At 43.5% G+C, this 13,923-nt stretch overlaps 1 protein-coding gene across 1 annotated transcript in view; it reads left to right on the top strand.

Annotated features, from left to right (window-relative positions):
* The first annotated feature begins 939 nt into the window (after nt 1-939).
* MAP3K5 (mitogen-activated protein kinase kinase kinase 5) overlaps nt 940-13,923 on the top strand; it is a 104,962-nt gene continuing 91,978 nt past the window's right edge. The window contains exon 1 of the mRNA XM_027633853.1: nt 940-1,434. Coding sequence (XP_027489654.1) covers nt 1,035-1,434 — 400 coding nt within the window. The 5' untranslated portion in view covers nt 940-1,034. The remainder of the gene's footprint in view (nt 1,435-13,923) is intronic.

The following is a 13,923-nucleotide window of genomic DNA, read 5'->3' as shown; positions in this document are numbered from 1 at the left end:
ATTGTGGAAGACAAGGGGTAACGATTACTAAATCATGACACTACTCTCAACTCAGTGCAAAAACCCAAAGCGTTTACTCCTGACGAGATAGTTAAAACATGTGTGCGCAGTAAGTGATAAAAACCCATTTAGCAGGACCAGGACCTGGCTTCGTGCAAACACAAGGTTCTCCTTTAGGTGAACCCAAAGCGCCTCTGAAGACTGTAGTGCGAGCCAGGGCACGCATTGTTTCAGCGGCGGGGAGGCGCAGCCTGAACCCACAAGTTTGAAGCACAACCGTGGGCTCGCGTTAGGAGGAAGGATAGTAAAAAAGCAAAGCTCCGCGAAGCGGCAGGGAAGGAGCGCCCTCGGCCCTCTCCAAGAGCCGGTACCGCCGTCCTCTCCCGGGGCAACCCGCAAAGCAGGGGCGGCCACTCCGGAACTTCCCGTGGGGAGCAGCGCCCTTTCCGCCTAAAAAGCGCTGTAAGGACACGGCGTGGATCCCCACCCCCGGAGCTCCCACTCGGGACGCGGCCGGAACGCTGAGGGTGGGCGGGAAAAGGTTATTTCTGCCCGGAGGCGGGGCCGGAGGAGGTGCCCGGCGCTGGAGCCGCCCCAGCCCGCGCTGCCAGTGGCTCCGCAGCTGTCGCTCGGCTAAAGCCGGGGTGGCGGAGAGCGATCTCACAAGTGGTTTCTGCCGTGGCCGAGGAATTTTGCCCGGGGAGTGGAGAGGCCGGGGAAAGAGCGAGGTGCTGGGGGCGGCAGGAGCAGGAGACCGTGCTGCCGGAGGTCGGCGTGCCGGGTAGTCCCTGCAGGTGCGGGGGAGAAGGGAGCGGCGCGTCATGGTGCCGGCGGCGGGCACGGAGGGAGGCTGTGCTCGTCTCCCGGTCTGCGGCAGCCTTCGCTAGCGCTCGAGTGGGAGCCCCTCGCTTCAGTCCGGCCGCCTCTCCCCTCCAGCAGCTCGGCGGGACCGCTCCGGGGCGGGCGGCGCAGTATGGCATCCGCCTAACGCCGGCCAGCGCAGCAGAGCCCGGGGCTGCTCCTACGCCGCCGGGATGAGCGACAGCAGCGAGGGGATCGTCAGCCTGCCGGTGCCCGGCCCGCCCGGCGGCGGGACCCCGTGCGAGGAGGTGCTCGGCAGGCGAGCGCCTGGGGCCGACGCCCGCAGCCTCCTGCCCGACTTGGCCGCGCCGCCGCCCGCCTCTCTCTGGACTGAGGACGGCGCCGCCGCCGCCTGCCCGAGCACCGCGGCGCGGGCCAAGGGTGGCGGCCGGCGGACCGCGGTCACCTACGTGATCAACGAGGCGAGCCAGGGGCCGCTTCTGGCGGCGGAGAGCGGCGCCCTGCAGAGCCTGCGGGAGGCGTGCGAGGCGGTGGGGGCCGCGCTGGAGACCCTGCACTTCGGGAAGCTGGACTTCGGCGAGACCGCCGTGCTGGACCGCTTCTACAACGCAGGTGAGAGCGCCCGCCCGCCCGGGGCTGGTCATCGCCGCCGCGGGACCGGCTCGGCCCGCGCTCACCCCCCCCGGCCCGGCCCGGGGTCACCGCGGGGACGCGGGAGTAACTCCGGCCGCCGAGTCCTCCAGGGACTGAGCCCCGCGTTGCCCCCGCGGCCCCGGCTGCAGTGACACCCCGCGGGTGGCCACGGCGGGTCCGTGGAGGGGCAGGGGTGAGCCAGAGCCCGCTCTCGTCCCCCGCGCTAATGTGTTTTGGAGAAGAAACTCTCTGTCAGCAAGCGTGCTGTGAATCAGCGCTCGTGGATGCTACCAGCGGGTTAAACGTGACCTGGCTGTTTTCTCCCGGTCTCCTAACACAGTGTAGGGATGCAAGTTTGTGCTGATACGATGAGTTCTGGCTGAGAAAGGCAGGAGCTGCGAGGCCACTGGAGCTTTGAAAAGTAGATTTAGCACCAGACACGTAGCTGGACAATTTCTTGGGGCTGACACAGTATTTGTGTGTTTGTGCTTGGAAGTTTGTGCTTTTGATATTGGTTTCATAAAATATTTGTGATGGATGTGCTTGAACAAAGAGCTGCACACACCAGTCTAGTTAGTTGGCAAGAGTACCCAGAGCTGCATCCCCTCGACCCAGTTTGCCCATTTCACGGCAGTAAAACACCTTCATTTGAAACCACTGTGGTGGCTTGAGCTTCTGTCTTATGGCTCCATTTGTAAAAATAACAACAAAAATATTCCACCATCTTTTTATTTTTTTGACAGATACAAAGGCTTCATACAACTAAAATTACAGTGCTAAATTAACATTTTTTTTGCTTTGAGAAAATCAAAAGCAGGAAATTGACCTGACCTACAATTTTAAGCTTATTGTGTGATGTGGCTTTGGTGTATATGAAACATATGCTAAAAATAAGCATAGGTTTTGTCAGATATTTTAGTTTCCTCCTCTCGTGGGGAGGGGTGAAGAGAAGGAAAAAACCCAATAAACAATCCCCAAACCAACAAAAATCTCCTGGCAGTATTATAAGCAGTTCCAACCTAAGACTCTTTAGCACAGACACAATTATACCTGTCATCTCTTTGAAACTCTACAAGCTTTGCCTCATGGACTGCTGCTTTCAGTGAGTTCAGTGAGATGGGTGATTCTGAAGCATGCATTCACAGCATGTTCCCTCTGCCTCATGCAGAGCTGTGTCCATAGAGGTAACAATTCTCAGAAGTCAGAGGAAGTGTCCTCACAGGTGGAAATAGGAAGGCCATAGAGTTTCATTATAGATCCTATATTCTCTGCATATAGCTCAGAGAGGTTTCAAGCACCCTGACATCTCTTCATTCCAGGGCAGGTGGAATCTGAGAGTCTCTTTTGGTTCTGTTGTGGAAGCTGTCTCATAGAGGGGCTCACAAGGTTGAATTATCCGTGATGTTTTTGTTACTCTTACGCTGGTTAATTTCTAGACTCTGAGCTTTGCAATAGGTGGGGTCTCAGTAATTCATGGACGCTTTTCTTGTAATGGGAGATTTGACTTGGAGTGGGCCCCTTTCAATTTTGGCAGTAGGCGTCTGGCATATAGCACTACATATCTGCACACTTATGTAATATAATTTGCTTATTTCAATGGTTTTTCAGCGAACTGTAAATGTGAAAATTTACTTTTGCTTTGTATTGTTTGGCTGGGGGACTTGAATGCAAGAGTTTCAAATGAGAGAAAATACTTTACCGTTCTGCTTTAGTAGTCAAGTCCATAAACGTGTAAAGAACTAGGAGAGTTGATGACATTAAGCTCCTGGACTGAAGAGAGCTAGATGTAGAAGTCTCTGTCTAATCAACATATGCTCTGTACGGTCTGAACTGGCCAGTCATAAACCAGCTGTAATCCCAAAACTGTATTATGCTACTGATCCTAGGTCTAGAGGAATCATGAATTTTCATACTGTCTCTTTATCCCTGTTGCACTTTCTACACTCTCTCTATTTTTAAGAATTAGTTGTTCTTCAGAAACTTTAAAATAGTGAAAAAAAAGTCTCAATTTAGGAACAGTGTTAAAGAGCATTAAAGCCTCGTAGAAGAAGAATGCAAATGGGGAACAACGTAGGGAACAAAACCAAAATGGTCATGGAGGATGTAACTATTGCACAGATATTTCTTTTTGATTGCTTTAATAGGGTGGTGGGACAGAGCATTTGTAGGTGACCTAAACTCCTTCTTTACTGCCCTTCTTGTTCTCTCATGCTGTGTGCTTTCAGTGATCAAAGGTGACATTAGTAATATCATAGAGAATGTCTACACACTACATTATTTAAAAAAAATAGGGTATGAAAATAGCGCAGCATGACTGCATGTCATATAAGAATTTAGCAGTGAAAGTTCTTTCAAATTAAGTGATAGTTAAGTGATCATATATATTCAAGGTATCAAGTCTTCCTGGACTCATTGTAAAGGCCAGCTAAGCTGCAAGAGTAAGAAATGACGTGATTTTGTGAAGTTTTGGAAAATCAAGCTTATTAACTGTGTTTGAATGAAATAAAACATTAAACCTCTTAACTCTTATAATGCGTGTAGATCACCTGTGATGGGGGGGCAAAGCTACAGTATAGCATACCTGTCCATCATTAAAGCTTCCCTTTTTATTGTCTTATTTTTGCTTTGTATAACATAGTCTGAACTCTTGGTCATTTCTGTTGTAGGTTTGCTTCGTGCCTTTCACTGCTTCAAAGGGAACCTCAAGGAGTATTAAGTATAATATCTTAGATGAAAATATCATCCGCTCTAAATGTAGATTAGCCCGCTAATAATCTCCTTTTGCCAGCCTCATTCAACTGTGGCCCTTAATTAGCAGTCCATATTAGTGAGTAGGTGTCAGCTATGTATAATTGAACCATTCAACCACCAAATATTAAAATATCAATCACCAGTTGATTTCAGAAAAAAAATTTAAAAATATTTTGAGAAGCAAGTGTCAAATAAGCCCTGGAAACTGCTGGAGAAGGATCTGACAAAAACAGATTTCAATGTTTATAGCTTTTTCCTCCACGTAAAAAGAAACTAAGGTGAGAATAGGAAAAGATAGTTCGATATCTTGTAAAACTTGAGGTATCTGGGTTTGATAACTGTCTTAAGGGTTCTTTTCCTTTGTAAAGGAAAAGAGTTTTTCTTTTTTCTTTTTTTTTTTTTCTGTTCAGTTATTTTGTGGTGCTGCAGGTATTTCTTAAATTCAACTTAGTTTCTAAACGCTTCAGGAATATTTTAAGAGTTGGGCAATTAGAGCCATGCCAAAATGTAGCAGAGACACCATTCTACAGTGCAGTAGATAATCATGCTGTTTTAAGAGTTACTGTAACCATTGATATTTGTAATTAAATGGTAATTTCTCTACATCACAATGACCACATCTTCATATCCTGTTGATTTTACTTTAATTGTTCAGTTCCTTTTGTAAACAGCCATGAGTGAGCATAGAGTACTAAGGAGTTTGTTTGGCTTAGGTAAGCATTCTTTTTTGGGGGGAGGGGGGTTGTCCTTATCTTTTTTAGGCAATTGAAATTAGAATATTGTCTTTCTGCACAGATCTTTACATGTAGTACGTAACTTTGTATTACAAGGACTGGCTGAACAGAGTGTTTGAGGAAAAACAAAATAGGCCAAAGTACCCGTAAGAGGAAAAAAAGTCACATGAGTCAATAATCTGGGTCAGTTCTTCATGGTAGGGAGGTGCTCTAAGTCAAGGTAATTTCTTTACACATGTGTTTAGAATTAGGCAGGGTTTTGTGTGGGAATTTGTTAGAAGCACAGAATTGGGCATTCTGACAATTTCTATGCAATCTCAGAGGGACTGGTAGAAGATAAAGTTCACACAGTGACTGAGGAGGATATGGGTTTTCTAATCTATGCAGTCACTTGTTTTAGGTTGGTTTTCAAGCTAAACAGCTTGACATACAAAACTGTCCTTGTAACTTTAATGTTGTCTTATAATGGGAAATTTCCTTTTCATAAGCTTCATGGGCATATGCTCAAGTTTCTCGAATCAATGGCCCTTTTGATAGTATTTTCTCCTAACACTGTCACGTGGGGCTGTTGAGATAATTCCCTAGAACAGCAATGATTGTTCAAAATAGAATTCATCAAATATGAGATAATAAAATAGGTTTAGTATCTTGTCTTTGCTCCTAGAATTCAGCATCATTGCTTTTAGAATTCATGCCAGCTTGGGCTAGAAATTGTCAGTGTTGGCTTGTTGGGTTTAGAATCATATTGTGCAGCGTGCTTGGGGAGACTCTTGGTGTACAAAACGACAAAGAGTTCAGAGAATCAATACAGTCACTTGTCTGAAAGTGAACTTTGCTTCAAATATGTTCTACACCTAAATTGTTTCTGCAGATTCTACAGAACATTTGTAGATTATGCATTCATAAGCATTTACAGGCATGCAGAAATGTAAAGCAGTACCAGGGCTCAACTACATTCTTGCAGCTTCTTCCTGTTTTTCCTCTAAATATGTTACGTTCTTCATTCTAGAAGTTGACTTAAACGTTTCCTTGGTAAAAAGCAGCATGCATCCTACCATATTAGCTGTTTGTAGGAGCAAAAAATCACCATCAGAGAGAGAGTAGTCAAAGCTTTATTCTATTGCACATTGTCTCAGAATGATTCTGTGTTTTTTCACTACTTTTTTCTCTGTGCTTCCTGACTGTTATTTTTTAATTTCACTGACAGAGTTTTGTCAGACACTTGAAATACTGCACATGCTTTCTGTGATTATGCAGCACTTACATTCATTGCGTATTTTACTTTTTTTGATACCTCCCCATTCCCCAGGTGCTGCTGTATCCATCCTACTGTTTCTGTAGCATTGTACTGGAGACTCCCTGTTCCAAATGATAGTTCTCATTAACATAGCAGGAGAAACTATCCTGATGCATTATTCTTGTCTGATTTCAAAGTCAAGGGCAACTAGTAAAAAAATAAGAAGTTTAGTCCCACCGTCCATGGAACTCATGTTGAAATATCTTGTATGTCAGCAGCACTATGATGCAAGTGATGAGTTGGAGCAAGAAATGCCAAGTAATTTAACAATGGTATGCGGAATAGAGTTGATGTCTGTCTTAAGAGTATGACTATTATCATGTCAGGCATGCAAAGTATTATGAATACAGACTCTTTGTGTCTGAATGCATAGAACATATTGTAATGTTTAAATGGGGTGGGTTATAAAGCTCCTTTTGACTCCTGATATTGATTCCAGACTCTTAGAAGGCAGCACTAAAAACCTAAACCAAATGTGTGGCACATCTTCAACACAAAACAGTGTTTAATTCTGAAGCACCTGAATGTGATCTACTTCTACAACAAAAATGATGAGAATTCTTGAAAAAAATCTGTAGTCCTGATGTAAAGTTTCTTTTGTGTGTTTATAGTGCTAGTGGAGAACTACTGAATTTATGAAGAAATCATGAGATTCGAAACAATGTGTTTACAAATACTCCATTGCTGGACCAACTGTAAATATTTATAACCAGATTCCAATATTGACACTGTGTTGCATAACTTCCATCGGGCTACCTATCAGTAGTTGACTGGAAAACTAGTATTCCATCAATTTCTCTCTGAAGTAGGAGGAACATAGCAAATGCACCCATTCTATACATGACCTCCATGTATGTGGGCTGAGAGACCTGAGTTCTCTTTCAGACTTTGTCACCAGCCTATTATAGCAGTTTGTAACTCTACTGTACAGCAAAAGCTCCCTCGAGCCTCTCCCACAGCTGAGATGCTTACATAGCGTCTAGCATGGGTGCCCTGGGCACAGAAGCCTGATACTAGTGTGAATTTCCAGCCATGTCTGTAATGTAGATAATATTAAGGGTGTGCTCTTGCAATGTTTATTTACTAAATCCCTCAGTGATATTAGTGAGACACCTGGCTAGACAATCTGCATCCAGGCTTTTGTTGGATTATTAGAAGTTACAGACTTTTTAAATGCTACTTTCTGTGTTAAATGCATCAGGGTGATAGAGCTAGTTTTGAATACTGCATGGTAGTTGAAGGAGTGGGAGAAATGCAGGTTATGAAATGATTAGAGTCTCTTGAAGTACAGTAAAGATATAAAACTCATGAGGCATCTGTACGAGCAGAAATCATCTAAGCGTATTCCCCACTGGAGAAAATGCAGAATGGAGCTAAATGAATGCTTTTTGAGTAATGCAGAAGAAAGCCTGTGACTGATTTTTCTGCAGTTTGCATTTCTGTAGCTCTGAGCAGGATGTGTCATAAAGAAGTGGCTTCGGGATCTGCTGCAGTCATGATAATAATTTGACTTCTCTTTTTAGTAGCTTTCCAAAGTAAAGAAGCACAATACGAAAAGTTGTAAATGTAGCAAGGGACAACAGGCTGAAAAAATTGCGTTAGAGCCCAAAGGTTCAAATGAAAAGTAGAATAGGCCTTAAATACACCATTTAGCACCATTATCCTCATTAAATTTCCCCCTCTGTTATGATCTTTAGAAAAATGAAGTTAAGCAAGTGAAAGTTTCAGTTTTATGGCAGGATTTTTATGGTTGTTTTTTTTTTTTTGTCTCAGTATAGAAAAACTGAGTTTTGAGTGTAGTGTATGGTGCTGATAATTTAAAACTTGTTCCTCTTTTTTCCCAGTGCCTCTGGATCAGTGTCCATTTCAAACTGCTGTATTTGCGTACATAGGCAATCTGCAAGTTGTTTTTGTAAGCTAAACCTAAAGGAACTGAAAAACCTCGGCAGCTCTACAATGACAGGGATTTTGCAAGTTTGTGGTTAATAAAATGGAAGTTATTGCTGGGATTCACATCTTTCTTTGTGGGCTCCCTGCTTTAGATTTTCCCTGAACATCCACTGCAATCTCCTACCGCTTCTTCTGTGTGGCATCTCTGGGAGTTTATATTCAGTGATACAGACGTAATCAGAAGTACAGCATTTGTTAGAAACATATGTAGCAGTCATTGAAGTTATACAGTAGAACATGTGTGTGTGACAGATGACAGAGGAATCTGTTTTGACAATTGGAGAATTTTCTGGTAATCACTGATAGGTAGATTTCTGTAAGAAGTTTGTAATTGTTTATATTCCAAGAGAACATGAACCTCAGGCTGAGCTTGATACACAAGCACAAGCTGCTTTTTTAGTTTATATTACTTTTTTCCTCTGAGACCAAATTTATGCCTTGACTGATGCATATATAATATTTCAGTTATGAAGAGCTGCTGATCAACTACTAACATACGCATGCCAGAGTTGAATTCTTTTTCAAATCATGTCTGCCTTTATTCATAACCATTGGGATAAGCTAAGATGCAGCATGGGGCTTAAAGATTTCCCACAGACTGAATCATTTGAAGTCAGTGGGAATCAGCTTTCTTTCAAATCCCACAAGAAACGTATGTTTTGATTTAAGAGGTAGATAACCTTGTAGAAATTTGGCTCTGCATTTCTGCTTTACTGTAATAAAGTAAATGAGTTGTTCTGGGACTTGCTGGTGGTGTCTGTGGGTGGCTCTTGCAGAGAGTGCTCTCTGGATGAGCCAGCAGCAGGTGCTTTCAGTGGTGAAGATGGCTTTTCAGTGATGTCACCTGCAGTTCTTGCACAGAGTTTTATCTGATTTTCTTCCTCTTCACATAATACCTGTCTGATACAGGTATAGTATAATGCTACTTCCAGTAGTCTTTGACTTACTAGGGACTATACTCTGAGACCTGCAGTCTGTGAAGAGCGAAGATGCACGTCAAGTAATTATTGAGAGTTGGAAGTCCTCCAACACCTTCCCATGGGCTTCTGTGCTGTTCTGCAGTGTGCACAAGTGCCGAAGTCGCTCATCTGACTGTAGCACAGGAAGCCCTGGATGTGAACAAGGAAGACTCAGTGATGTACCAAGAGTAAAGGAACACTTGTACCACTGTAGGAGTTTGTTTATGGTTCAGAAGTGGGGCCCCTCCTGCTTGGAATAAATTTATTCAGTTATCTTGACACAGTTGCAAAGTGCTTCATTTAAGTCCACAATAAAGGCACACCCATAAGATTAAAAGCTCCTACTTCCGCTGCTCCACCTTCAGTATGATTTTTGCAGCTACGCACACTTCTAAAAGCATGGATAGTACTATCTTTTCTCTATGGAAGAGTGTCTCTGTGGGGAAACATGCTAGATGTATGCCATGATTTTTTGTTTTACTGGTTTATTATTGACTTATCTAAGATAAAGTTTCTCAGCTTTCCTCCAGTAACCTCATGGGTCATTCAAGTGAAAATGGATTGACTTTAACCTGACTATCTGTGTGCTCACCACTGGTTCAGCTTGCATATGCTTTCAATAATGTGGCATGATAGTGAAAGTCAGGTTTTTGGCTATGTGGTGCATCTTGTCTTCACTCCCTGCAGCTCTTGCCATCAATGGAAGTGATATGTGGCATCTCTGCAGAAGGGCAGAAGCCATTTGCCACCTGAACGTAAGCTCGTCTTCCAGATCACAGTTGGAAATGAGGAGTTTTTGCCAGACCAATGGTTGAAGAACGGGGAAACCTTCCAAGTCTCCTTGGGAGCGTAGTTTTGTCAATTCTGAACATCACCATCGTTCCTGGTTCAAGTGCAATTGCAAAGGGCTCAGTGACTCTGTCCTGATCACTTTCACTGGAAAAGAAGTGGTTGTTACCTGTGTAAATAAACTGAAGTCTTGTGTATTTATGTTCTCTATTTCTCTGGGGTCAGTTTCAGTTTTTGTTCTCTGCAGAGCTGAACTTAACTAGTACTTCATATAAAAATAAATACACTTCATATGATACTTGGAGTCCTTTAATATGTAGTCTCTTGTGAGGGTTTTCAGTGACCTTGCAAATCATGCAGATTGCTGTGTAGAAACTATTTTCCCTTGCTTATGATGATGATACTTATTTCAAGAGGTAAGATTCCCTGATTAATTCATTTGATATTTCTATGTTATTCACATTTCAAGACTCTGAAGACTGTACCTTCCACAACTATTTTTTATGATTTTATGTTAATTAGAAAAGGAGCAGAACTTCTTAATTTTTTTTTTTATTTTGAGACTGTGTAACTCAAAACCTTGGTCATTCTAGTTTCTTTTTATTTCACCTCGAGTGTTATATTCCATTTATGTCTTTCAGGAGTTTTATTGATTTTGGGAATTTTCCTGATTTGTCATCTGGGAGTAACAGCTCTCAGTATAGTGAGTGTTGCACGTATGAAGCATGGCAGAGATTGCAGGGCAAGCCAGAAAAAAAGTAGCGTTTCCAAAATATCCTGTACAGTTATAACGTTGCTGTACAAAACAGGATTTATTATTTTTTTTAACGAGTGCTTGTAAAAGGGGGGAAGGAGCATGTTTCCTTAGTGCTGTGGCTCTAAAGGGAGGAGGGGAGAAAAGACACTGTTTTTGTCTTGAGAGCAGCCTGATGCAACCAATGGTGTTATCTTTGAAGAAGTGCTGGGATCGTGCAGCAATGCCCCACTCTGGTACATTCTTGAGGGATTATGTTATTTCCTACCCCTACATCAGGGTGAACAGCGGTGGGTTTTTCCTCTTCTACTTGGTGTCACAGGCCAAGGGCAGCATATGGGTACCCTGACTTACAACAGCCATAGAAGGCCACCTTCAGTGGTGAAGTCTGAACTTCACATGCTATACAGAGTCCAGGTCTGTAGCTGGAGAGAAAGCACTTCCTCATCCTCTCAGCATGAGGAAGGAAGCCCTTTGGCCTCGGCTAGAGCCAGGGACTGGTGATGTATGTGGTGGTGTATGCTGTGTTCTGGACAAGCCTTCTAGGCTGGAGCCTATACGGGCAGCATTGTCCAGAGTTGAGACTGCATGATGCAGCCAAGCCCAGCTGTGGTAGCAGCTTTTAGCTGGACCAGTCTCCGGGAGTATGGCAGAATGCTCTGTTTGCAGATGAGAAGTGTCTCGGGCAGGACTTAGCAGCCACTCAAGGAGCTTGTATTGAAGCTTTACTCAAATGTACTTTTTTCTTTGAGGCTTAATAGTGTCAGAAGTTTGTGGAGGTCATTAAGTGTGAAGTGGTTTTAACTTAGTTTAAATACCTCAACACACTTGAGTGTATTTCACAATTCTGAGATAAATGGAGAAAGTCTTAAAAGTGTGTGTTCTAAAAGCATTCCACAAAAGAAGCAAAAAAATGAGGATTCTTGCCAGTAATTCTGTTACCAGAAGAACCCATGATCTCCCTTTTCCAGCTGATGCAAGAAAGCCAAAATGCAATAAAAGTGCTAGGAAAATGGACTAAACTCAAGCAAGAGCTTCTGCAGCAAGCCCTGCCAGATGGGTGTATAACTGCAAAACTTCCAGTCCATTTTGTTACTTAACTGCTTGCATTTTGATTTGTTTTCTGCAGTGTTCCAGAAGTGTCTCTGCTTTGAATGATCAGTGTGTTGACAACCTGATACTTGTCTCTGTATCATCTCAGTTCAAGTACTCTAATAGTAGCTTTGGTTGAAAAATTTCCTGGTAGGCAGATCAAGCCTTAGGGCATTTCAGTTTATGCTGTGGCTGGTTGCAGACTGGTGGCAGATGTCTGTCTTCAAGATTTAGTTCAATTCATAAGAAATTACATATTTCTTATCCATTATGAATCAAAGCTGTTGATTCACCGGCTGAGAGAGCTGAGGTTGTTCAGCATAGAGAAGAGAAGGCTTCAGGGAGACCTCATTGTGGCCTTCCAGTACCTTAAGGGGGCTTATAAAAAGGAGGGAGATGGACTTTTTATATGGGCAGATAGTGCCAGGAAAAGGGAAAATGTTTTTAAACAGAAAAGTTAAAACTGTGGATATCCCTTCACTGGAAGCATTCAAGGCCAAGTTGGATGGGCCCTGAGCAACCTCATTTAGCAAGTGGCATCCCTGCCCATGGCAGCGGGGTTGGAACTAGATGCTCTTTAGTGTCCCTTCCAACACAAACCACTCTGTGATTCTATGATTTAGAGATACTGCCATAGTAATTTCAAGCTGTACTTTTGCAGTAGAACTGTCTCAGACTTTTAGCACTGAAAGGCCTAAGTTGACATAGCATATTTTCCAATAATCCTTAAAGCCAATAAATAAATACAAGTAAGGTGATAATTACTGCAATATGCACATCAATATCAGAAAAGAGAATTATCCTGCTGCTGAGAGTTTACTGCTGCGTCACTCTAGCTGCAGTGCTAAGTAGGGTAAGAAGATCATAAAATCCATTTGTCTATGCACTTACTCTCATTAAGTAGGGCTGCTGGAAGCGTTGAGCATTGTGTCCTTTGAGGTGCAGTCCCACGGAAGCTTAAGTGGATGAGAAACTGAACTAATGCACTTCTTCCTGGTGCTGCTTTCAGTGTTCAGAGAATTACATGATGAGGTAGGTCAGGGAACTGACCTGGTTGTTGCTAACTCACCCCTTTATTTACTTCTGGTTAGCTTTCTGTTGAGTAAGTTCTCTGAGCTGAGCTTACATTCCAGAGGAGAGACCAAAAGCAGGACTGCAGCAACCTGTGTTGAGATTGCCTAAACGTGTGGTTTCATGTTATTCTTGATCCTGTCTCCATGTGGATTGCCTCATATCCTTTCCTCTTCCGGTAAGGGTGGCTAAGGAATGTATTTCATGTTGACTGTGCCAGCTGTTTGTGCTCTCAGCCTGATGTTTTTCAGATACATTCAGTTTACAGGTAGATTTGAAAAACTTTGTTTGAGTTTTGCTCTGTTTCAGAATAAAAACTTGAGGACTTCTCATCAGCTGAAAGTTCAAAGATTCTGCCACTCAAAATTTGTGACCACATGTTTGCTAGCAAATGAGAGGATTCATGGTGTGGTGTCCCACCCTTAAGGGGAAGGGAATGCCCAAGATTCATAGATGCTCACAATCAAAAGGAACAGCAAAAGTCAGAGAGTCTGTTAAAGCTTACAAAGTTTTATTTGTAGATTATACACTTGGCATGGAAATTGGTGTGTTAGTCCCTGTCTCCTAGTATAAGCACAAAGTAGTGGATTTTGAATAAAGGGGTAGGGCGATAGGGAAGAGAGAAAGAGACATTGGTTAAAGAGGGCAGGAGAGAAAGAATGGGAGAAAGCGAGATCACTAGTCCTGGCTCCAGTGCCAATCCAGCTGTTGGGGTGTCCACGGTCCTGGGGCACCCACATTTTTTGGGGGTACCTTTTTATAGATAAGTTTTCCCTGCCTTGGAGATAAGTTTCTCACTTTTTATGCGCAGTCCTTTCTTCTAGACCTTTCTGGAAATGGGTTGGAGGGCTTTGGGGGTCTTTGATGGTTTTGTGCCTCCCCTACAGCCCATGGCTGCTTCATGACCTCATTCCTTTGCTTGCACTGTACTGTGTTGTGCTTATCTCCAGGAGCCAGAACAAGGACGTTTGTCCCAGAAAAGAGCTGCCTTACCTCCGTATGGCCCCCTTCTCCAAGCCACATCCTGTTCTTTTTCGTAACAATCCTTGGTTGGCTGCACAGCTATCCAGC

This window comes from Corapipo altera, unplaced genomic scaffold, assembly GCF_003945725.1.
Source record: "Corapipo altera isolate COAL_440 unplaced genomic scaffold, ASM394572v1 2b, whole genome shotgun sequence".
Taxonomy (NCBI): Eukaryota; Metazoa; Chordata; class Aves; order Passeriformes; family Pipridae; genus Corapipo; species Corapipo altera.
This window is presented reverse-complemented; position numbering and strand designations above follow the sequence as displayed.